The sequence below is a fragment of the Vanacampus margaritifer genome, chromosome 14 (genome assembly GCF_051991255.1).
Source record: "Vanacampus margaritifer isolate UIUO_Vmar chromosome 14, RoL_Vmar_1.0, whole genome shotgun sequence".
In the NCBI taxonomy this organism is placed as follows: domain Eukaryota; kingdom Metazoa; phylum Chordata; class Actinopteri; order Syngnathiformes; family Syngnathidae; genus Vanacampus; species Vanacampus margaritifer.
In genome coordinates, this window is record NC_135445.1 from 616,488 (window position 1) to 638,615 (window position 22,128).

Here is a 22,128-nt window from a genome sequence, read left to right on the forward strand (position 1 = left end):
TGATTAAAAACTCCACAAGCATGAAATTCCAAATGAAATCATGCCGAGGCGGTAACTGCTCAAATGATTTAGTTTATTTTTCTTCATGAAAATAACGTTTATTATCATCACTTTAAGTGTCACATAAACATTGACAGCAAGGATAAGATAGAAATGCTATTTTCATAATTCTCATTCAATAATTGTAAATACAGTATAAATTGTCTTAAAGCAACACTAAGGAACTTTCAGTTTATGTTGATTATGGCGCCGCCATATGGACAAAAGCGGTAATGTTATGCCTGAAGGAAGACCACATTTCCCATGAGGACAAGCGCATTGCGTCGTTTTTTCATGCGACGACATTCAAATTGACTTCTGAATTGGTAAACGGGGAAGTGACGTATGCCATCAGGCAGTCAGCACATTTGTCGTTTTTTGTGTGGCAGTGTTCCTACCATCCTCCTCAAAGTTGCTTAGTGCCAGTAAAAATGATACTGTTCCCCTCAGGCCATGGCAAAAGGTACCAATCAACTCGTTTTAAGTCCATGTTTCATCAGAAGAGTTATGAACATATTTTATTAAGGTTAAAAAGTTCCCTAGCGCTACTTTAAAGTGCGATAAGTCAGGTCTTTCCTAAAGGTACGAAATTACTTTTAAATTTCTGTGAAAAGTAAATATATAAATGAGTATATATACTGGTCTCAGCAGGTGTCTCCAAAATTTGTTTAGTTGACAAATGGACAGCTTCTGTCGAAGTATAAACACTAAATCATTAAGACTCAAGTCCAATCCTCACTACTTTTCTTTCTTCCTGTCCACTTTACTCACACCAACATGTGTTACCTAGCAACCAACGCTTTCTCGTCACATCTCACTGACTTCTAAACCTTCTCAGAACATCAGGTTCACTTAATTACCATGGCAACCAGGACGATGCCAATGTCAACACTTAGAAGAAGGGAAAAAATGCCCTGCGAAAAATTTGTAGCCAGCAGGAAATTTGGTCCGTTTGGAAGGTTTGGCGGCGGAGGGTGCTTTGGTGTCCACACTGTGGAGATGGTCCAGATTCTCACTGGGTTCATGTCGTGGCGAGAGGTCCAGCAAACCCAGAACGTCTTTCTGGACTGTACTCATTTTATTTCCCGGAAGAAGGCTGGCGGGGGCTGCGCCTTCGTTTTGGCGGGCTGCTTTGAAGCTTTGGGAGCGAGGTACGGTAATAGGGGTGGGGAACGGTGCACGGGGAGGTTTGAGGTGGGACTCGTTGCCAGGTGGTTTTAGACGGGACTTGCTCCCTGGTAAAGGTTTTACATGGGACTCTATACCAGTTGTTTTCAAGTGGGACTCTGTGCCAAATGGTTTGAGTTGAGGTGAAAGTTTGAAGCGGGACTCGCTGCCAGGTGAACGTTTTAGGTGGGACTCAATACCAGGTGAAGTTTTAAAGTGGGACCCACTGCGAGGTGGATCTTTGAAGTGTGAGCCGCCACCAGTTGGTTTGAGGTAGGACTCGCAGCCAGGTGAAGGTCTGAGACGGGACTCAATGCCAGATGAAGTTTTAAGGTGGGACCCTTTCCCAGGAGGTTTGTAGTGGGACTCTCTCCCCCTGAGGTAAGACCCACCTTGAGGGAAAGGTTTAAGGTGGGACTCTCTGCCAGCTGAAGGCTTGAGGTGAGACTCCTTGCCAGGTACGTTAAGATGTTTGGGAGATGAGGACGGAACAAGCTTCTGCAGGGAAGAGGAGCGGCACAGTGGTCTGGGTGAGAGAGGACTGAGGGGCACAGCACTGAGACTCGTCCTACTTGGGGGTCTGCTGAAGGCGCTGGTCTCAGACGGCTGAAAGGCACGTGCCCCCCTGCTCAGAATCGGGGTGGTGGGCATCGAAAGAGACCGCCGCCCTGGGTCCCTCTGAAGGCTCTCCACGGCTCGTATGTGGCCCTGGGTCTCCTCCAGGATCTTGCGAACCAGCTCCTGGTGGTCCAGTTGTCCCGTCGGTATGCTCCGCTCCTCCTGGGACTTGATGGTGCTTTCGGTCGCCGTGCTAGAGTGACCCGACTCGGAGCTGCTCGTCTTCCCTTTGCTCCTCTGAGGAGATGAACTGTGAAAAGAAATATTGGATCGGAACCAGTGAGTCGGGTAGAAAAGCTTGAAAACCGTCTAAATCCCCATTTATCGGGTGTTTTGTGTAACATTTTGAGGAAAGACAACATTATAAAGAGAGGAGAATAGGAGGTTCCGTCGGGAAATCGAATCTCAAATTCAGGAGGGGTGGTGTGGTTTTCGTCCCGGCCGTGGAACAGTGGCCAGTTCTACACCCTTGGCAGGGTCTTCGAGGGTGCATGGGAGTTTGCCCAACCAGTCCACATGTGCTTTGTGGACTTGGAGAAGGCGTTTGACCTTGTCCCTCGTGGAATCCTGTGTGGGGTGCTTCGGGAGTACGGGGTAGCGAGGCCCCTGATACGGGCTGTTCGGTCTCCGTACGACCGATGTCAGAGTTTGGTCCGCATTGCCAGCAGTAAGTCGGATTCTTTTCCAGTGATGGTTCGACTCTGCCAAGGCTGCCCTTTGTCACCGATTCTGTTCATAGCTTTTATGGACAGGATTTCTAGGCGTAACCGAAGCGTTGAGGGGGTCCAGTTTGGTGGCCTCACAGCATTGCATCTCTGCTTTTTGCAGATGATGTGGTGCTATTGGCTTCATCAAGCCGTGATCTCCAACATTCACTGGAGCGATTCGCAGCCGAGTGTGAAGCGGTTGGGATGAGGATCAACACCTCCAAATCCGAGACCATGGTCGGAAAAGGGTGGCGTGCTCTCTCCGGGTCGGTGATGAGATCCTGCCCCAAGTGGAGGAGTTGAAGTGTTTTGGGGTCTTGTTCGCGAGTGAGGGCAGCAGGTAGCGGGAGATCGACAGGTGGATCAGTGAAGTGTCTGCAGTAATGCAGGCTCTGTATCGGTCTGATGTGGTGAAGAAGGAGCTGAGCCAAAAGGCGAAGCTTTCGATTTACCGGTCGATCTACGTTCCTACCCTCACCTATGGCCACGAGCTGTGTGCCGTGACCGAAAGAACAAGATCCCGGATACAAGCGGCCAAAATAAATTTCCTCCGCAGGGTGTCCGGGCTCTCCCTTAGAGAGAGGGTAAAAAGCTCAGTCATCCGGTCAGGAGCCAGTTGAGGTGGCTCGGGCATCTGGTTCAAATGCCTCCTGGACGCCTCCCTGGAGAGGCCCCCGCGGACGACCCAGGACATGCTGGAGAGACTATGTCTCTTGGCTGGCCTGAGAACGCCTTGGGATCCCGTCGGAGGAGCTGGTTGAAGTGGCTGGGGACAGGGAAGTCTGGGCTTCCCTCCTAAAGCTGCTGCCCCCGCGACCCGACCCCGGATAAGCGGTAGTAAATGGATGGATGGATGGACAACGTTATAAATAAAATCTATTATTATTATTATTATTATTATTATTATTACTTCGCAAAATGGTGAAGTGCAGCAAATGTATGAAACAATCTTGTCTTTAGAACAATCTTTAGAACTAGTGTACAGGTAAATAACCGCAAAGCCCAAAACTCACATTTCCTGTTTGTGTTGCGGCTTGGCAGGAACTTTTGGTGGTGGCGCTTTACTCAGAGACGGCGCCATGGAAGTGGTGGCAGACCCGCGTCCATTGCCCCTCCCAATGTGGTGTGGTCCTGCCGGTGGTGAGTCACGGTCCTCTGGCCTCAAAGGTTCGCTGCTAATGATGGCGTAGCCCTGGTAGTCCTCATCGCCCGCCTCCCCTTTACTCTGATTGGCCATTCGCCTGGAGCAGCGAGGCGTCTCCGCCCCCTCCTGCGGTTGCGAACACTGGCTGACGACGTCACTTCCGGCGGGCTCGGGCCGTGTCAAGAAGCTGAAGGAGGAGGTGAGCGAACTGAGGCTGTACACGGAGATGGCGTCGCCGGACAGTGCGTCCGGGCAGACGGCGGGTGGGAAGGCAGGACGGGGCGGCGAGGCGGGAAAAGACGGATGCTGAGGGGCCGACGGGGAGGACGAGAGAGACTCCAGGGAGGAGGAACTGTACATGCTCACACGCTTGGGAAGATCCGCGGAGTCTGAAACAGAACACGGAAAAAGCACGTCACACTTCACTCCTGGTTTGGTCGCAAATCAATCTGGATTGGTCGCAATCAACCTAGATTGTCTGTCAGTCCATTTCGGTTTGTCCCCAGTCAACCTGTACTGCTCAATATGGATTGGTTGCCTGTTAAACTGAATTGGTCTCCTGTCAATTTGGCTAGTTTGCATGGCAATCTGTTTGGCCGCCAGTCACATTGGATTGGTCACCAACCTGGATCATCACCGGTCAATCTTAATTGATTGCCAGAAACTTGTTTTATAGATGTCCAACACGCAAGACTGTTCACAGTACACATTGACACAAGTCCCTTTCACTTAGTTTCCTCAAAATTTGCATATTAGGCGGCATGGCTCAGTGGTAGAGTGGTCGCCTCCTAACCTAGAGGTTGTGGGTTCAATCCCCAGCCCTCGCGAACATGTCAAAGTGTCCTTGAGCAAGATACTGAACCACCAGTTGATGAGGGGGTTCCACCTGTATTAGTTCAATCTGGCACCAATCAACCCTGGATCGGGCGGGCAAAACTGTACTGGTCGCCAGTCGGAACAGTTTTCATGCAAGTCTGACATCTGGTTCTGTTAACCTCCTTAAATTGTCAATCAATTTGGACGGCAGTCAATCGGGATTGGGCAACATAGGTGTCAAATCCAGGTCCAGAAAAGTAAAAACCCTGCTTGTCTGTTTATACAGAACAGAAGTGAAATGCGGATACACAACGAGGTGTCCTCACCAAAGAGTGCCAAGAGTGACTGGAATGCCAAATTGATGACACGCCTGCTGGCCTGCTTCCCCGTCTTCAACACAACTTCCTCCCGACCCACCTCGCACAGGTCAAACCCTGGCAAACATGACGGTCTGTTGTCATACTCTCTTTGGCTTTATTCGTTTCGTTTGTGTTGTTTCTACCGAGCGCGGCGAGGAACTCGTGGCAGCCCGGCAACCTCCACACGTGCACGCCGAGGGACGCTCGGACGGCGGACGGCGGTTGCTCGCGAGTCCCGTCACATGACTGCAGCTGCAGCAGCACCTGGTAGAGCTGCAGAAGGAAAGTCATTGGGAAGGCGACGTAAGGAAAGCAATAGAGGACAAGCTGCAAGAATAGCAGTTGATTAGGATACTTACGGAAAGTGTGAGAAGGCGATGGAAGGAAAGTCATTGAAACTCAAGGATGATTAAGGACATTGACTGGGAAGAATATGTAAGGGAAGCCAATGAGAAGAATAACGAAGACAAGTAGAGAACAGAAAAGATGCACAAGAAAAGTCATTGAGAAGGCTGAGGACGATTCTTCAGCAAAGATGTGCAAAAGGACACACATGGAAAGTAACCGGGAAGAGAAAAGTCATTGTGAAGGACAGAAAAGGAAAGTGATCAGGAGACTTAAAGAAAGTCATTGCAAAGCAAACGTGAGCGTTTGTTACCTTGTGTATGAGTTTTATTCCTGCTTCAGGTGCTGACAGCAGTTTGCAAAGAGCCTGAAGACTTGCAGCGCTCAGACCTCAACACACATACAGGATGTCACCAAGTTGAAACCGCAACCCAGTCTGATTCAAACCCTACTTTGAAACCTGAGCCCAGCTTCAAACCCAAACATGTAATCCTGTCTTGAAACCCAAACTAGAGCCCGACCAATATGCATTTTTTTAGGCCGATGAAAAGAAGGAAAAAAAAGGGTGATATTTACTTGAAAAAAAATTACTTGGGTACATTTTCCCAGTTTATTGATTTATTTAAAAAAGTTACTAAACTGTTGAGGAGCGAACTCACGACCTTCTGCTCTATCATGTCAGCCATATTAGTGTCGTTGTCTGCCATTTTAGGCTAATGTATTTCTGGTGACTGAACGAGCAAAAAATGGCTTGAAGGTACGAGGATTCCACCTGACGCCTTAAGACCATCCTTTCAAACCCTAACCCGAGTTCAAAATTTGAAACCGTAACTGGGGTTTGAAATTACCGAGCAGGGCTTGCATGGTGAGACTGCACCGTTGCAGCCGTTGTCCAGGGTCCGACGTGGGGAAGAAGACAGCGGGGGGGAGGCCGCAGCCGGCCACGTCCAAACGGAAACCCAACGCGGACAGCAGCGCTCGCCAGCCGGGGACGCCGCCCACCTTTGGGTGTCATGGGAACGCACACATACAAGCAAATTAATACAAGACCACAGTTACTCACTCACACACAAACACACAACAAAATACACACAAACACACACCTTGTTGTGTACACTGTGCTGCGCCGTGTACATGCAGTTTGTGTGTCCGTTGTGAATGCGCTGCAACGATTTCTCCACCTGCACACGACACAAGACCCGCCAGATGCGTTTTCTGTGACGGGACGATTCCAAAGTTGCCTAGCGTGTGGATGACGTCACGCCACATCACATGTTTTGACTTCTGACCAGGTGCAGAATGACCCTCAGGGCGTCCCGGGCCTGGTCGGCATGCCGGAGGACCTCCGCCAAGGCCTGTCGCACCGCAGAATCGGGGCCGTTGACCTTCACGTCGCTGCCGATCACAAGGTAACCTGAGCGACAACACGGAGCGCTTTCAAGACAAGATTACACTCGCAAGTTAGGGTTTCAAATTGGGGTTAAAAGCCAAAGTTGTGGTTTTCAAAATAGGGTAAGGATTTCAAATTAGAGTTACGTTTTGCAAAGAAAGGTTAGGGGTTCAAAGTAAGGCATCAAGCCAGGGTTGGGGAATCATCACAACGAAATGAGAATTTAAAGCCAGGGTTAATCTTTCAAAGTAGGGTTTCAATGATTAGGGCTTCAAACAAGGATTAGGATTTAGTTTCGAGACAGGGGCTTCAAATTATTGGTTTCAAACCTGGATTAAAACGGCCACCACTGGGGTTAAAAATTAAGGTTTTAAGACAGGATTGGGGTTTCAAATGAGAAAATAAAGCCAAGGTTGGGGTTTCAAAGTATAGGGTTTTAAGACACTGACAGTGTTTCAAGTCGCCAATAAGGTTTCAAATCAAAGCATGAAAAGCCAGGGTTAGTGCTGGGGCGTTGGGGTTTCAAAGAAGGATTAAGGTTTCAAAATAAGGCTTTTCCATGTGGTCACCTGCCCAGTTTGAGGGGTGTGCGAAGTCCTTGTTGTTGTGTAGTGTCCTCATGGCGCCACAGAGCGCAGCGCTGGAGGGGACGCCGTCCAGCAGGGCCGCGTAGAAGGTCTGCATGAAGAGTGTGGAGGCGGGCACCGATGTGGGCCACAAGGAGACGCACACACATCGGACGCCCGCCGACAGGAAGGCTCTGGTCAGACCCAACAAGCCGTCGCACGTCGGCCGCACGCCGCATTCCGGATACAACCTGGGAGATGAGCAGCGGACTTTCAAACCAAAACTCTCTTTTAAAACCCTAATTTGATACTCTAATCCTGGTTTGAAACCCTACTTTAAACCGAACTAGAAACCCCTAACATGGATACCTCGCCCTGTTTGGAAACCCTCATTTGAAACCCCAATCTTAATTTGAAACCCTAAAGCTGTCATAAAATTCAAATTTAAAATCATAGACCTTGTTTAAGATCCTAACTCCATCTTGAAACCCTCATTTGGAATCTTAACCCTTTTTAAAGTCTTAACCCTGCATTGAAACCTCAATTTCAAGCCCTAATCTTAGTTTGAAACCCTAAACTGTCTTGAAATCCTAAACCTTGTTTACAATCCTAACTGTCTTGAAACCCTAATTTGGAATCTTAACTCTTTTTAAAGCCGTAACTCTGCTTTGAAACCCTAATTTTAAACCCTAATCTTCGTTTGAAACTGTCTTGAAATACTAATTTGAAACATGGATGTGAGGGCATGGTGGACATTAGAGTTAAGTAAGAACCTTTGTGGAAACCTGAACCACCAACCTGAGGACCACCAGCCTGACACTCAAGTTGAGTTCCAGGATATCCGCCGCAGTGAGGAGGAAGTCTTGAAGTGGCGGACCGCTGCACACGCTCTCACGCATATTCTCACCAACGCTGCCAGCATCCTCGCAACCACACTTTCCTCCATCAAGGCGTTGCGCACTTGATGCCGTCGCCAGCCGGCCCCCCTCCTCCTCCTGGGCGACGGCTGGCTCCCGACTGGGGGCGAGCACCAGGGCGGCGAGCTTCCAGGAGACGTGAGTGGCGAAGTGAACGCACTGCGCTCGCGTCAGGGCGGTGACGGCCCGCTCCTTTGTGGCGTTGACACCGACGAGCGGGCCACACCCCAGCTGCTCCCCCAGATGCTGAGCCTCATCCTGGGCCGAAGGCAGCGGCCCCCACAGCCAGTGCCGCATCAGGGTGGGCGACAGGCGGGGCGCCCCCACCACAGCGACCGCTGAGCCAGCGTCCCAGCAGGGTCGGGGACCGCTGGGGTGAGATTGCTTCTCGGAAGCTCGCAGGCTCGCTAATGACGGCACGCAAAGCAGACTGAACATCTCGTAGAGGAACTCGTTTGACGAGCTGCCTTTGAGCAAGGCGAAGGGCACCAGGTACAAGTCACCCTCCAGGACCAGAAGTAGCTGCCGGTGTCGGCCCGCCGGACCACCTCCGTGCAGCAGGGCCTGATAAAAGAAAACACACAAATTACACATGAACTAAATGTTACAGGTGAGGTCTCTCAAATGAGATGACTTGACTCCAGCCAGACTCAAGTCGCCAATTTCAGGACTTGGTACTTGAAAATCACTTCTAATTTAAAAGTTCCCACCGCTGCTAAGTGTACTGAGCACCTTTCTCCTTATAAATCAAATCACCTTTCGCGTGTACATACCGCTTCCATCGGCGCGATGAGCAAGTCGTAGAGAGCGCGTAGAGGAGAAGGTTTGATAACCGGCAAGCAGGCAGGAGAAGACGAACCGTCCTTCGCCGAGGAAACGCTGTTGACGCTGCTCACGCTGCGACAGCTTCTGTTCACCGACACAAAGCAGAAAAACGCTTGAACATTACACATCTAAGACAAATTATTTCCTGCTCATTGTTCTGTGTGTAAGGTACAGTGTTGGGGAATCCAGGTCCAGAAAATTAAAACCCTGAAACGGATTGGCCACAGGTTCTTCTACTCAACAGGTGGAAATGAGCTTGTTTACCTGCTGGTTGAGTAGAAGCACATGCGGCTAAAGCCAATCTGTGGCAGGGTTTTTACTTTCAGGATCTGGATTCCCCAACCCTGGTAAGGTACTTATACGGACTGGGCAGTCAAAGTAGACCTGCAAATTTGCCAGTTTTATAGGTAGAATCAGACGCATAGCAGATGCAGAACATCGCCTGTGGGTGAGGGGATAATGCAAATCTGGTACCAGAAACTGCCGTTGACTCGTGATTATCTTCCCCAATCTTTTTCCTCGAGGGCCGGAGTCCTGCAGGTTTAGATATTTCTTTAGGCCAACACACCTGATTCCTATTCCTAGCTCTGCAGAAGCACGATAACGATCCTGATCTTCAAAATCAGGTGCGTTGGAGGACAGAAACATCTAAAACCTGCAGGAGTCCGGTCCTCGGGCACCGGGATTGGGGAAGCCTATGCTAAAGGAAGGAGGCACCTGTTGAAGATGTTGTTCCTGGACACCATGCGCAGGTAGCCGCTGGGGTCGTCGTCGGAGCTCATTTTGTCTTTGAGCTTGTCACAGTGTCGCTCAGGAACATCTCCAGCTTCGCTCTCTGTCTCGCTGTCCACATTAAGCCTGCAAGGGAATATTACTGCAATAATTCATGACACTGACAAAAACAATCCTAATGCTTCTAATGGTGCTCAAAGAAAGGCCATAACTGGAGAGTCTCCGCCCCCATAACAGCATCTTTTTGGGTCCTGATAAAGAACCTTCAATCTTCTGCTTATTCGGGGCCAGCTCACGGGGCAGCCTGGGTGTTATCCTGAGCCTGGTCCCAGTTCCCTAACCCTGTGCAACGCACTCACCTGTGAATTGCTCCAGCAACAGTTGCACATTGATGAAGCCAACAGACTTGCAAGCAATGCAGACCAAACTCTGACAAATAGACATTATTACCATGATTTGATGAAGAATCCTGATCCTATAGGTCTCGAGGCTTAAACACAGGAGTCCTACAAAAGTTCTGAGTTATGCAGTAAAATTGTATAGTTGGCGAAGTGTGTTACCTGCTAAGGTTTCCATCAACTCCCAGAACCTCTCTGGCGTTGCAGACATACTGATCCAGCGAGAGCGGACCGTCATCCTGCAAGCTCAAGCCGTCTTGGAACTCAAGCGCGTCAGCTCCGAGACAAGCTTGGTTGAACTTGACGATGCCTGCGACGTCACCATGACACTAGTGGTGAGACAGTTGAAAAAGGAAGAGGACCACATTAGGTGTGATATATTCGCTTACCGGAGCCAGGAGCCAGCAGCCAGCTGTACAGGAAGCCTCCCGCCACGGAGAAGTACAGCACCATGGCCTTCTGGGAGTTGACCGTCTCCTGGATGTGCTCCACCGTAACCGGGGCATACTGGTCCGAGCCTGCTGACTGCTGGTGTACTTTTTGACGTTCCACCAGTAGGTCGGTGAACGCCCGCGTTCGGCCTCGCTCCGCTATGGCCAGTGCCTCCTCATGGCGCCCTGTGGACGAACGGTAATGCCATTTTGTGACATGAAAGCGGTTTAGAAGATCTGGATTAAGTCGGGTCAGTCCTCAATGTAGACCCAAGTACCAAATGCACGGTAGGCCATTTTAAGGAGACAATCGCCTACCCAGGCTGACAAGGACCCTTTGGAGAGCCTGGTATGAGTCCGTCTGCAGGTCAAAGAGGGAAAGCTTGTAGTCCGGACTGTGCTGCATCTCACGGCGAATGGTCTCAAAGAGAACCGACGCTCTGTAAAGCTGAAACACACCGAACAATCAGTTTTCACCATTTCTTCTATATGCAAACCCTCGAGCAACAGACCTGATGCTGGGCCTCCTCTAGGTTTTCAGCAGCCCACAGAGACAAGCCAAGGCGGTGGCGTATCTTGGCCTCGTCTTCTTGACGAGCCAACTGCTCGGCCAGGCGAAGACCTGTAAGCAATTCAAGGTTTTGTTGGCAATTATTCAATTATTCCCGACTCACTATATGTGCATATTGTGTTGAGTAGTCAGTAAGGGGGTGATTCAGAACACAGTCAACAATTCGTTTGGAAAGGTGAAGACATAGGCCCAGCGGTCTTGATGTTGCCATTAAGTTCCTCACCTTCCTGCAAATATATCACGGCCTGCGTGTAGTTGCCCAGTGCGTGGTGGATCCTTCCCAGGCTCCCGTAGGCCAGCGTTTTGGCCACCAAGTCGTTGGTCTGCGCTGCCATGCTAAGATGCTGCTCCTGGAATACCAAAGCCCTCTCGTAGTCGCCCAGAGCCTCGTAGGTCACTCCCAGGTTTCCATAGGCCCGAGTTTGATTCCTCACGCATCCCATTTGCTCTGCCATGTCTAGAGCTCTTTGGTGCCACTGCCGCGCCGTCTCGTAGTCAGCCATTAGCTGGTAAACTCCGCCAAGCACGTCACTGGCCTCTGCTTCCATTGATTTGTCCTGATGGCAAAGTCAGGATTGGCATCATTTGCAGAGCCAGGATTGCAAATGACAGCAAATTCAACAACATGCAGCCGCTATCGGAGGGATTCTGGTGCACTCAGGCCAAAAAAGCGGGACCACTGCTCACCCCGGCCGAGCGGGCAATGCCGAGTTGGTGCTCCAGGCAGGACAAGGCCTGCTCGTAGTTTCCCAGCTGGCTGTGCAGGGCGCCCAGCTCTCCGTAGGCCTGCGCTTTCCCGCCTACTGCCCCGCCCAGCTCATGGGCCACCACCAGCCTTTTCTCCAAGCACACCAAAGCTTGCTGCAGGTTTCCCACTGACCTGCGCAGGACAGCAAACACAGTCGTTAGAACCGAAGTCTACTCCTTTGCAGCCCTACTCCCAGAAATGACAAATGGTACCTATGAGCATTGCAAAGTCCTCTGTAGGCTTTCTTCTGGTCCTGGACTTGCTTGAGACTCTGAGCCACTGTCAGGGCCTTGTCATAGCACCGAATGGCCTCCTCAAAGTCCCCCAGGGCGTTGTAACAGTCTGCTAGGTTCCCGTAAGCCTTCCCGCCATCCAGGATGGCCTCCCTGGAACTCAACTGTTGTAGCATGGCTAGCTGCTGCTGAAAGAAGCCAATGGCCTCCTCAAAGTGGCCCATGTTCATCTTGGTGATGCCCATGTTCCCGTGGACCTGGGCCTCCAGGCGGGCATCGTCGAGCCGTTGCGCCAGGCCCAGCTGAGCCTCATAGCACTGCAGGGTTGTGTCATAGTCTCCCAGAGCCATGTGGACGCAGGCCAGGCGGCCCAGAGCGTGGCACTCGCCCCGATAGTCGCCCAGATCCTTGCGCAGCGTCAGCTCCTGGCTGTGGAAGGACAAGGACATGTCCAGCTGGCCGAGCAGCCTGACAAAGGCAGAGAGGGTGAAGAACGGGCTGCTTTGGCAATCATTCACGCATTCATGGAAGCTGTACGTCTTCGTTCAACCTCTCACCTGTGAACTGATCCTAGAGCCGAGTAGGCATCCGCCTCCATCTTATGATCCATGAGCTCATGAGCTAAAGACAACTGCTGCTGGTAGAAGCTGGTGGCTCCCTGAAGATCTTCCCGACAAACACTAACATCTCCGAGATTGCCCAAAGCCCTGAAGATAGCCTTCAAACACAATACAAGGAAGAGTTCTTTTAAGTACTCTTTAACAACTGCAAAGACTCCAACATCCAACATGGACGCCTGCCTGTGTGTTTTTCAAAGCTTGTGCTATTTGGAGCAGGTATTTCTGACACTCTTCTGCTCTGCTGAACTCCCCCAAGGCTTTGTGGGCCAGGCCCAGGTTGCAGTAGGCTTTGGCCTGGGCCAGCTTGTCCTGCAGGTCCTTGGCCAAGGCCAGATCCTGTTTGTAGAATCTAGGAATTAGAAGAAAGAAGGCAAGTGTGGTATGGATCGAAAGTACACGTTTATATGACAATTGACCAGAGGTGGGCACAAGTCTTTAAGGCCAAGTTCAAGTCAAGTGCCTGACTGGTGGTGCAGGCCAAAACATATTAAGTTTTTGTCATGGTTTCAGTTTTAGATACAATATACTGGACTATCTCTACAGAAGCTGACTATATCTCTTCGGGTCCGTGGGAGTTGCCCACGTTTTGGAAAGAATCCCCCTCTCTGTTATTCAACATTCAGAATTGACCCCTTGAAGTGAAGTTCTGACCTGACAGCATCTTGGTACTGTCCCAGGCAGAAGTGGGCATAGGCAAGGTTATGACAAACTTTTCCTTCACCCTCCAGATCCTGAAGGCCGGGAGCCAGAAGCAAGTACTGCTGGTAGTACGGCAAGGCCAGTTTGTAGTCACCTCTGCAGCAATGGAAGTTGCCCAAGTTTGCTGAAAAATAAAAGACAAAATGGAAAAAATAGAAACATAAAGCATCGTCTCACTTTTCTTTGATGCTCATGTCTGGCTTGCCTAAAGATCTTGCTTCACTTTGAACGTCACGGAGCTCCCGTGAGATGGTCAGGTGGTGCAGGTAGTGCTGGAGGGCCCGGTCAGGAGCACCCATGGCCTGGTAGGCCACCGCCAGATTGCCATGTGTGGAGGCCTGAGACGCTCGGTCGTTCACCTGGAACACACGTAGTCGGTCAGTGTTCCTCGCCAGGGAGCGACTCTTTCCAAGGACCTTTACCTCCAGGGAGATGTTAAGTTCCTGGCGGTGGAAACCCACAGCTTGCTCATAGAGCCCCAGGGCATGGTAGGCAATGCCCATGTTGCCGTAGGCCCTTCCCTGTGCGGCGTAGTCACCCAACTCCTGGGCGCACTTCAGGTGAGCCTTGTGGAGGTTGAGTGCAACTTTGGAGTCGCCTCGCATCTGATGGATGATGCCTGGAGGTGGAGACATCATCAAGCTGCTTGAATAATGGCCCACATAACTCTCAAGTCTTAACTTTGCTTATTGCCGTTCTGTTTTTCCTGATTTTCTCAAAAACAGAATCCTTGAATCCAATAATTTTCGGAGCTCCCTTCATGAGGTGACCCCTGGGGTTGACACGTTCATGAACACGAAAAAAAAAGAAATGCTCAGAATAAGCAAGACTTATTCGAGTCCAGTTGAGTCTCATGAATTCAAGTGGAGTCTTTCATCCGTTCTATTGATGGTGTCAAGTTGATTGACTCTTTGACTGCAGAAACCGAAACCTTCGTAAATAAAAGATGAGTGCTGATTGGCCGGAGCGGCGGTCATGTGACACAGAGCAAGCATTGTGTAACATGAGCTCTGCTGACCTTCACATCACAAGCTCACCCGAAGACCAAGCAAAGAAAGAACCTACCGAGGTTGGACGAGGCTCGGCCTCTTGCCGCTGCATCCTGCAGCTCCTCTGCAATTTCCAGTTGATGTTGGTGATACCGAAGCGCTCCCTCCAGATCCTGAGCACCACATATAGAGCTTTATTCTTGAATGGTTATGATTATTCAGGTATGGGACTTTGTCTGGTAATGTTTTTTCTCACTAACTACTCTTGTGACACTATGACTTTTTCTTCTTTCTTTTTTTGAAAAAACCTCAATGAAACCTTTGCGGATTACGTTTCCTGGATGACCTTTTGAGAATCCACATGAACGCGGCATGCAAACAATTGAACGAACAACCTGCATGCATCGCGCGGCATGTCCAAGGCCAGCGAAGGCCCTCATCTCCACGGTGCGGTCTCCGAGCTCCTGAGCCAGCTTCAGAACTCGAGTGTGGTACGACGCGGCTTTGTCGTAGTCGCGCTGAGAGTGGTAGGCACTGCCCAGGTTGCTGTACGCCCGAGCTTCCTCACGCTGGTTCTCCAGAGTCTGTCAAGAGATGTGGTGACGTTCAGATATGCAGACGCCTCATGGCCGCCATACGTTGTGTCCACTAGTACCTTCTCTCAGGACTTAAGTCTTTTCTCATGACTAGAAACTTTTCCCTGGACTAGAAAACCTTCACTTGGATCTAGACTTGATTACCTTGAGACTAATATCTCTCTTGGGACTAAAACCTCCTCAGGACTAGACAATTCTCTTGGGACTTGTACCTTGTCTCTGGACTAGAACCTTCCATGGGCTCTTTGCACAGCTCGACTACTTCCTGAATTTAACACCACTCCTTTGTTTCCTGTCTTTCATGATTGGACAAATTGATTAATCCAGGTGTATCTGGCCATTGTTGCCGTGGTTACTGAGGTCAGGCACACCTGAATTTATCAGCTTTTCCACTCATGAAAGACAGGAAATGAAGGAGCGGCATTGCGTTCAGGAAGTAGTGAATTTGTGCAAAGAGCCCGTTGAGACGTCAAGACCAGTCTATTGGGACTAAAACAGAATTCAGGATTACTTGGAGCTTGAACCTTCTGTCATTCATATTTTCATATTTTGTATGACACGTTTAATCATCAGATCTGCATGTGTGTGTGTGTGTTGTAGGGTGTGACTTTCTGAAATCGACTTCACTGACTTTACGTCATCATTGAAGATAATTGCTGTAACGGGTCACACCTTGGCGATGTCCAAGTGTTGCTGGTGGCATCGCAGGGCGCCGCTGGCGTCCCCCATGGCGGTGTACACGGCACCCATGTCGCCCAGCTGGCGGGCCTCCGAGAGCTGGCAGCCATTTTGTCTGGCCAGCGCAACGCACTGCTTGTGGCTTGCTAGCGCATTGGGGTAGTCGCCGATAGCGGTGTACACGTGACCCAAAGCGCTGAGGGCAGTGGACACCGCCTGAGGTTGGAACACCGGTCACAATGAGCATTGAGTAATTAGCATGTTAGCTATGCTATCTTATGCTAGCACAGACATTAACATCAATTCTGTTTCTTTTTATCTGCATGGTCCACAATGATCTCAGAATTACTTAATAAATCTGTGACATTCTAATCAAATGCATTAGCAGCTAAATGAGCATCTTGCTAATAGGCCAACATTCACAGCGGCGGCAAAGTGTGATCACAAACCTCTTTGTGCTTAAGCTTCATGGCCAGAATGAGTTGTTTCCTGTGATTGGCCAGTGCCTCTTGGTAGCTGCCTTTGGAGAAGAGTGCTGAGCCCAGGTTGCCGTGGGCACGACATTCACCCGTTTGGTCACCTGCGGACAAGATGAGGAGTCATCGGTTTGCCGGCATTCGTCATCTTGTCATGGATAACGCTCCCTTAGAGTGTAGACCACGTCCAGGTCTTGGATCCAACACTGTCATGACACAGACTCTGAGTACCTGCCTCTGACTGCGACCTGGCTGTCTGTGACCTTACCCCGACTGCGACCTGACTCTGAAAACCATCCGATGCTGGCCACGACCTGTCTCGAACCATGACCCGATGCTGACTATGAACTGATCCAAACTACAACTTCACGCAGACCTGACATTGATTACAAATGGACTTGGTTAGACTGTGCCGAGCGTTGGCACTTACCTAAGGTGCGGGCCACATCCAGGTCCTGCTGCATGTAGGCCAGGCTCTTCTCCGTGTCGCCTAGCGACCAGAATGCCGCGCTGAGTGCTGAGAAGACGGAACCGCGCATCTTCAGCGAGCATGTGTCGATCTGCAGCGCCGCTTCCAACGTCTCGGCCGCGGCGGCGTGGAAGCCGTGAGTCAGCAACTCCTGTCCGACCAGCGACACCACCATGAAGGGGCTGCGCTCCAGCTTCATGGCCCGCAGCTGGCGGTAGGTGGGCTCCAGAGAATCTGGCGGTGGGGGTCATGTAGCGGTCAGCTTTGGTTTGGAGCGGTCAAATGGTTGACGAACTCACCTCTGAGGGGCGACTTCATGGCGGCCTCCACCATGCCCGCCAGCAGCTGCAGACTCTTGGGGTCCTGAGCGAGGCCCGAGGCGAAGGCCGCCAGGGAGTCTCCGTGGCGACCGAGGTGCTGCAGCGCCACCGCCTGGCGGAAGTAGGCCTGCAGATGATGAACGTTAAATCGTCACGAAATGGAAAAGTAGTGAGATCAGACAGCGGCTGCGCTCCCGCCTGACACCGATCTTATTCCATCAACATTTGTTGTCGTGTGCTCACCTTCCTGCGCGGCTGCCACTTCATCATGTTGGACCAACAACAACGTCGCAACTACAACGTCAGCGTCACGTTCATCTTGTCATCAACCTCCAATGCATCACCTGCTCGCTCACTACCTGCGAGTGCTCATGCGAGACTGACACTGAAACCCGATTCTCTCTCTCTCTCTCTCTCTCTCTCTCTCTCTCTCTCTCTCTCTCATCTCTCTCTCTCTCTCTCTCTCTCTCTCTCTCTCTCTCTCTCTCTCTCTCTCTCTCTCTCTCTCTCTCCTCTCTCTCTCTCTCTCTCTCTCTCTCTCTCTCTCTCTCTCTCTCTCTCTCTCTCTCTCTCTCTCTCCCCCCCCCCCCCCCCCCCCCGCCACATGCGAGCTGTGATTGGCTGATGATGTCGCCGGAGAGGAAATCATCCGATTCAAGTGTAAAGAAACCAAAAGGCGAGTCTAATTTTGGCGCCGTGGGTGTGACCCACTTCTTTCACTCAAAGTCAGCTCCATCTCCGCTGGCGTGAGTCCAGGATGACCCAAGCGAGCCAAACTGTGGTCGAGCCGCCTGGACGGGCCTGACGGCGACCCGGCCAAACGCTTTCGAATCTCATGCCGGCCGACGTCCTGCATCGGGCTGCCAACGCGCTGCCAGTCCAGCGCTAATGACAGGGCGGGCCCCGAGGCGGCGCCGCCCGACGGCCCGCAGCGCCGTGCGACGCTTTCCGCACAAAACACACGCAATCGAGGTCCGCGGGGCACACCACGCCCCTCTGTCCCCATGACGAGCTGTGTGTGCGTGCGTGCGTGTAAACAAAGCCAGTGGAAAGAAGTGAAGTTGAAAAACTTCTCAAAAACTTTTTGTTGATTTCTTCTTCTTCTGTTCTGACCTCCACTGCAGCTAATCACAAGGCTGGGCTTTGCGCACGCGCACACACACACTCTTAGTCCAAACCAAGTCTTGACCCTCAACGAAAAAGTCTGAACTTGTGGCGACCACCAAAATGTCCCCACAATGCAGCAAAGACAAAACCACACACACACTTAAAGGAACACGGCTTCTGTTATTGTCTTTCGAAACCGAGGCCAAACGCCAGAGTCGAAAAAACACGCACACTTCCGACCATTCTCTGTCACAGAGGAAGGAAGTCAAGTTTCTCACACACACACTAAACGCCATTTTGTGCGTTACGCACTTTGCTTGTTATTTGATTTCTTCCTTGTGATATTTTCACCGTAAGATGAAAGAATCGTACGGATTTTTTTGGTGTGAATTAAATATTTTACAATATTTTACCATGTGACTGCTAGCGACAGGTGCTAAATATGAAAGAAAAACAATCCCTAATAGTAAGAATAATTAAATTTGTGCTAACTGCTGATGAATAAGGCCTTTAATCCGCCATCTTGAAATCTGCTACGGTATTGGACCGCAATGGAAAATGTTACGATATCTTTTATACGTCATCAAATTGATATTTTGTGGCTCCCTTGCGACTGACCGAGGCTAGCGAGGCTCATTAGCGTAGCAAACAAATGACTGCGTGGCAGCTAGCTCACATGAGGTGTGTGCTGTTTACAACTGTCAGCGCTAATGCTAATGCTACATGAGATCAAGTTGTGTCTTTATCTTTATTGCCGCGAATATTTGGTATCCACCAAAAAGACTTTTGAGTAAGGATTCCAAAAAAAATGGCAGCAAAGCACTGCTTTTGTCTAAATGAAACTCATCAACTCACTTCAACATGTTCTGTGGCACCTAGAAGTCACAAGATGGTTGCAGAGTTCTACTTTTGTCAAAATAAAACTCCTCAACTCACTTTAACATAGTTCCTTAGCATCCTTGGACCGTAATATGGTGGCAAAGTGCTACTTTTGTCCGAATGAATTTCCTTCAACTCACTTCAAAATAGTTCCTTGGCACCAAGATGGCAGCAAAGCACGACTTTTGTCCAATTTAACCTCTTCAATTAACTGAAACATAATTCCACGTGCATCTGGATGCCACAAGATGGCGGCAAAGCACTACATTTGTGTACATGAAAATCCTAAACTTACTAATTGGCCTAATTGAGAATCGTGAATATGGTTTTACGTCACGGCAGCGGTACGGAGTCGGGAGGTCACACCTGTGTCCACTTGGGGTTGATGTCGCAAGCCTTGTTGGCGTCGCGGAGGGCCCGGCGGTAGCGGCCCAAGCTGAGGTGGGCCGCCGAGCGGGTGCTGTACACCACGCAGTTGAGGGGGTCCGCCGCCAGGGCCTCCGTGCACAGACGCACCGCCAGGGCAAAGTCCCCCCGCTGGCAGGCCCGCTCGCAGCCACGGACGTCATCCAACACGTCGCCTCGGCTTGGGCCTGAGTCCGGTGGTAGCCCCGCCCCTTTGTCCATGCTGGCTGAGGATGATGATGATGAAGAGGAAGAGGGTGGGTTGGCGGGCTGCAAGGAGGAGCAAAAGCAACAAATACAACTGAGGACGAAAGACATTTTCGTTTAGGTTTTAGTAAATTAGTGAGTTTTGTTTGCAAAACTTGGCCCCCCAAGTGGACTGGAGGACATTTTGATACTCATTTTAATGTAAGTAGTCTAGAAATATTTTGTAAACAATAACACAATGACGTGTTAATTTTCGACAACGAAAACTAAGCAAAAACTAAACAAAAACTTCACTTTATTTATGGACATTTTTTTTCGTTAACAAAAATGAGACGAAAATGATCTGATTTTGTCAAATCTTGTCTCTGCTAATCTGTCACTGTGACACGCCTCCTTTCAAATCTGCAGCTAGCAAGTGCAAATTTGTAGCGTCAGCTGTTTCATTTTTAAACCAATTCTGAGTTTTATTCCTTGTATCGTGATGACAAGTATGACTTGTTTTATTGTTTGTTTTGGAACTGTTGCACACCAAATTGCCCTTCGGGGACAATAAAGATGGACCGATCGATCGATTGATCGATCGATCTATTTTTCTTATTTTTTCTTATTTGCTATGCCGATGTTGTGCAGCTTTTAAGTTTCTACAACAACAACAAGAAATTGTTTACTGGATTATGACGTCACAAATCCGGCTTGGTTATACATTCACAGCAGGAAAGCTGACAAATACGTTGTATGAAATACAACAGTCACAATTAAGTCAAATCAATCTTCATTTAAAAATACAGTCAATGACATTATCTTGAAATTGCGCAAGTTGCCTCGCTGACTTTTTGGACCAATCAGAACTTTTGACTTTAGGATAACTCGCACGTGCACGTGCTCACCTTGTTGTCCCGGGAAGTTGGGCACGTTTCCAGCATCTCGCCCTCACGCGGAGACCCCGAGGCCGAAAACAGTGGCCCGGGTTGGGGGTCGAGATTCGAATCCCCCCCGAGTAGAGTCCAAACGAAACCAGCGCGCCATGTTTGCCGGAGCTCACCTTCTCTTCCTCCTCCTTCCCTTGTGCGCGTGTACGCGTGCGCGCACGCGCGTTCCGGTCCGGTCGGAACTTCTCCTTGCGATGACGTCACTTAGTGTTCGACGATGCTTCGGATCAACTTGCTTACGTTGCAGGTTGGCGTGGGCTCGCGTTCCCGCCCGGGAGACCATCACGTTTGCATGTGTGAGTGAGTGAAAAAAATGAAAATAATAAAAAGGTCGGAGAAACGTGGACGCAAAAAAAAAAAAAAAAAACCCGCTGCATTCTACCAAATAGCCAGCAGGTGGTGACGTCACTAAGGCATTTGTATTAAATTATGAAAATTCCACTATTTGCCACCTCTTGGCTCTGATGCAACTTCAAAAAAATAAAAAATAAATCCCACAAACTACTAGTTCACTCAATGATGAACTCAAAACTCTCAGTAGCTTTTGGATTACTTGTCACCACTGGCAAACTAGCTCACTACCGGCTCAATCATGAACACATTAACTCGCTCAATAACTAAGCCACTAACTACGAGCTATCTCAATTATTCAATAACTGACTTGCTCTTTAATAACTGACTATTTAACTCACTAATTCTATCCCTAACTCTGTAAATAGGCGACTAAATAACAAACTAGCTAACTCGCTATCCTACTAACTTACTAATGAATTCTCACTACCCAACTTTCTCAGGCCTCGTCCAGACGGAAGCAAAGCCGGCTCGGTTCCTCAAAGACATCTCGTCCACACAGAAGCATTTCAAGACTTGCGTGTGTCCAAAAGAAGACGCGGAGGACGTTTAACGGCGGCAATGTGTACTCCAAGCCTGGGATGGCGCTGTGGCGCAGCCGCAGGGAGTTCACGGAAAGCGTAGAAGAAGAATCACTTTTTTTGATCTCATTTTTTTTGCAATCTACAGAATAAACACGGCTTTGCATGTATCGAAAGAACATGAAAAAGACGAAACGCAGGAGACGTGACAATGGCGGCTGATTCAAGTACGACCGCCTGTTGAGCGTGGGAATGAAGAAGCAAAATATTGAGCTGCAAAAGCAAGCAAAACCACGACAACGCGGCTATCCGCCACCGTTGTTGACGGTCCGCGCGCAGTCACGCGAGAATTGGCGCATGCGTCATCAGCCTGCGACAATGCGTCGTCATTGGGCTGCGGCCGTGACGTCATCGCTGGAGGCGTGTCCGGCGTGTGGCGTCCAGACGGACACGTTTTGAAATCTGTCCGCTCTGGAGCCCGCTTTCAAAAGTCGGCGCTTTCAAAGTCCGAAAGTGCGCCGTTGTGTGCACGAACGGTAAGAAACTTGTGAGGATACGTTGAAACGGGCTTTCGCGTGGGCGGGGCCTCAATCAGTCAATAAATAAGGACCACTCAAGCTTGTGAACAATTTAGCTAATTGTCGGCTAAAATGGCCGACATCCTCTTCAATTTTGGACATTTTTTTCATATTTATGATTTGTCTTCCCAATTAGGGGAAAAGTTTCAGGGGATGAATACTTGGAACTTCCCACGGGGCGCGACTGAATGAAATGAGCCCGTCCAAAAGCTGCTTGAAAACAAAATGGTGGACTCGCTCTTATTTTGGCTGTGGGTCCTAAAGACTTCAGCCATGAAATGATTCCTGTGTAATTTGT

General features: G+C 49.9%; 1 protein-coding gene across 6 annotated transcripts; it reads right to left on the reverse strand.

Annotated features, from left to right (window-relative positions):
- Positions 1 to 56: 56 nt before the first annotated feature.
- Positions 57 to 22,061, reverse strand: ttc28 (tetratricopeptide repeat domain 28). Of its 6 annotated transcripts, none has more exons than XM_077542254.1 (32): positions 20,339 to 22,061; positions 19,206 to 19,514; positions 16,833 to 16,980; positions 16,495 to 16,767; positions 16,038 to 16,168; positions 15,583 to 15,804; positions 14,710 to 14,898; positions 14,391 to 14,487; positions 13,748 to 13,944; positions 13,531 to 13,684; positions 13,278 to 13,449; positions 12,807 to 12,975; positions 12,564 to 12,724; positions 11,986 to 12,474; positions 11,713 to 11,905; positions 11,249 to 11,582; positions 10,967 to 11,076; positions 10,773 to 10,902; positions 10,413 to 10,640; positions 10,186 to 10,333; positions 9,611 to 9,751; positions 8,842 to 8,977; positions 7,950 to 8,632; positions 7,155 to 7,402; positions 6,485 to 6,609; positions 6,299 to 6,376; positions 6,044 to 6,197; positions 5,509 to 5,585; positions 4,994 to 5,114; positions 4,818 to 4,925; positions 3,545 to 4,064; positions 57 to 2,074 (listed from the first exon to the last, which is right to left on the reverse strand). In XM_077542254.1, the coding sequence occupies exons 1-32, from the start codon at positions 20,372 to 20,374 to the stop codon at positions 925 to 927; spliced, it is 7,431 nt and encodes a 2,476-aa protein (XP_077398380.1). In that variant the 5' UTR covers positions 20,375 to 22,061; the 3' UTR covers positions 57 to 924. The 6 variants fall into 6 exon arrangements, with proteins under 6 accessions (XP_077398380.1, XP_077398379.1, XP_077398378.1 ...); XM_077542253.1 differs by having other exon boundaries at positions 4,994 to 5,123; XM_077542252.1 differs by having other exon boundaries at positions 4,994 to 5,177.
- Between the last annotated feature and the right edge of the window lie 67 nt (positions 22,062 to 22,128).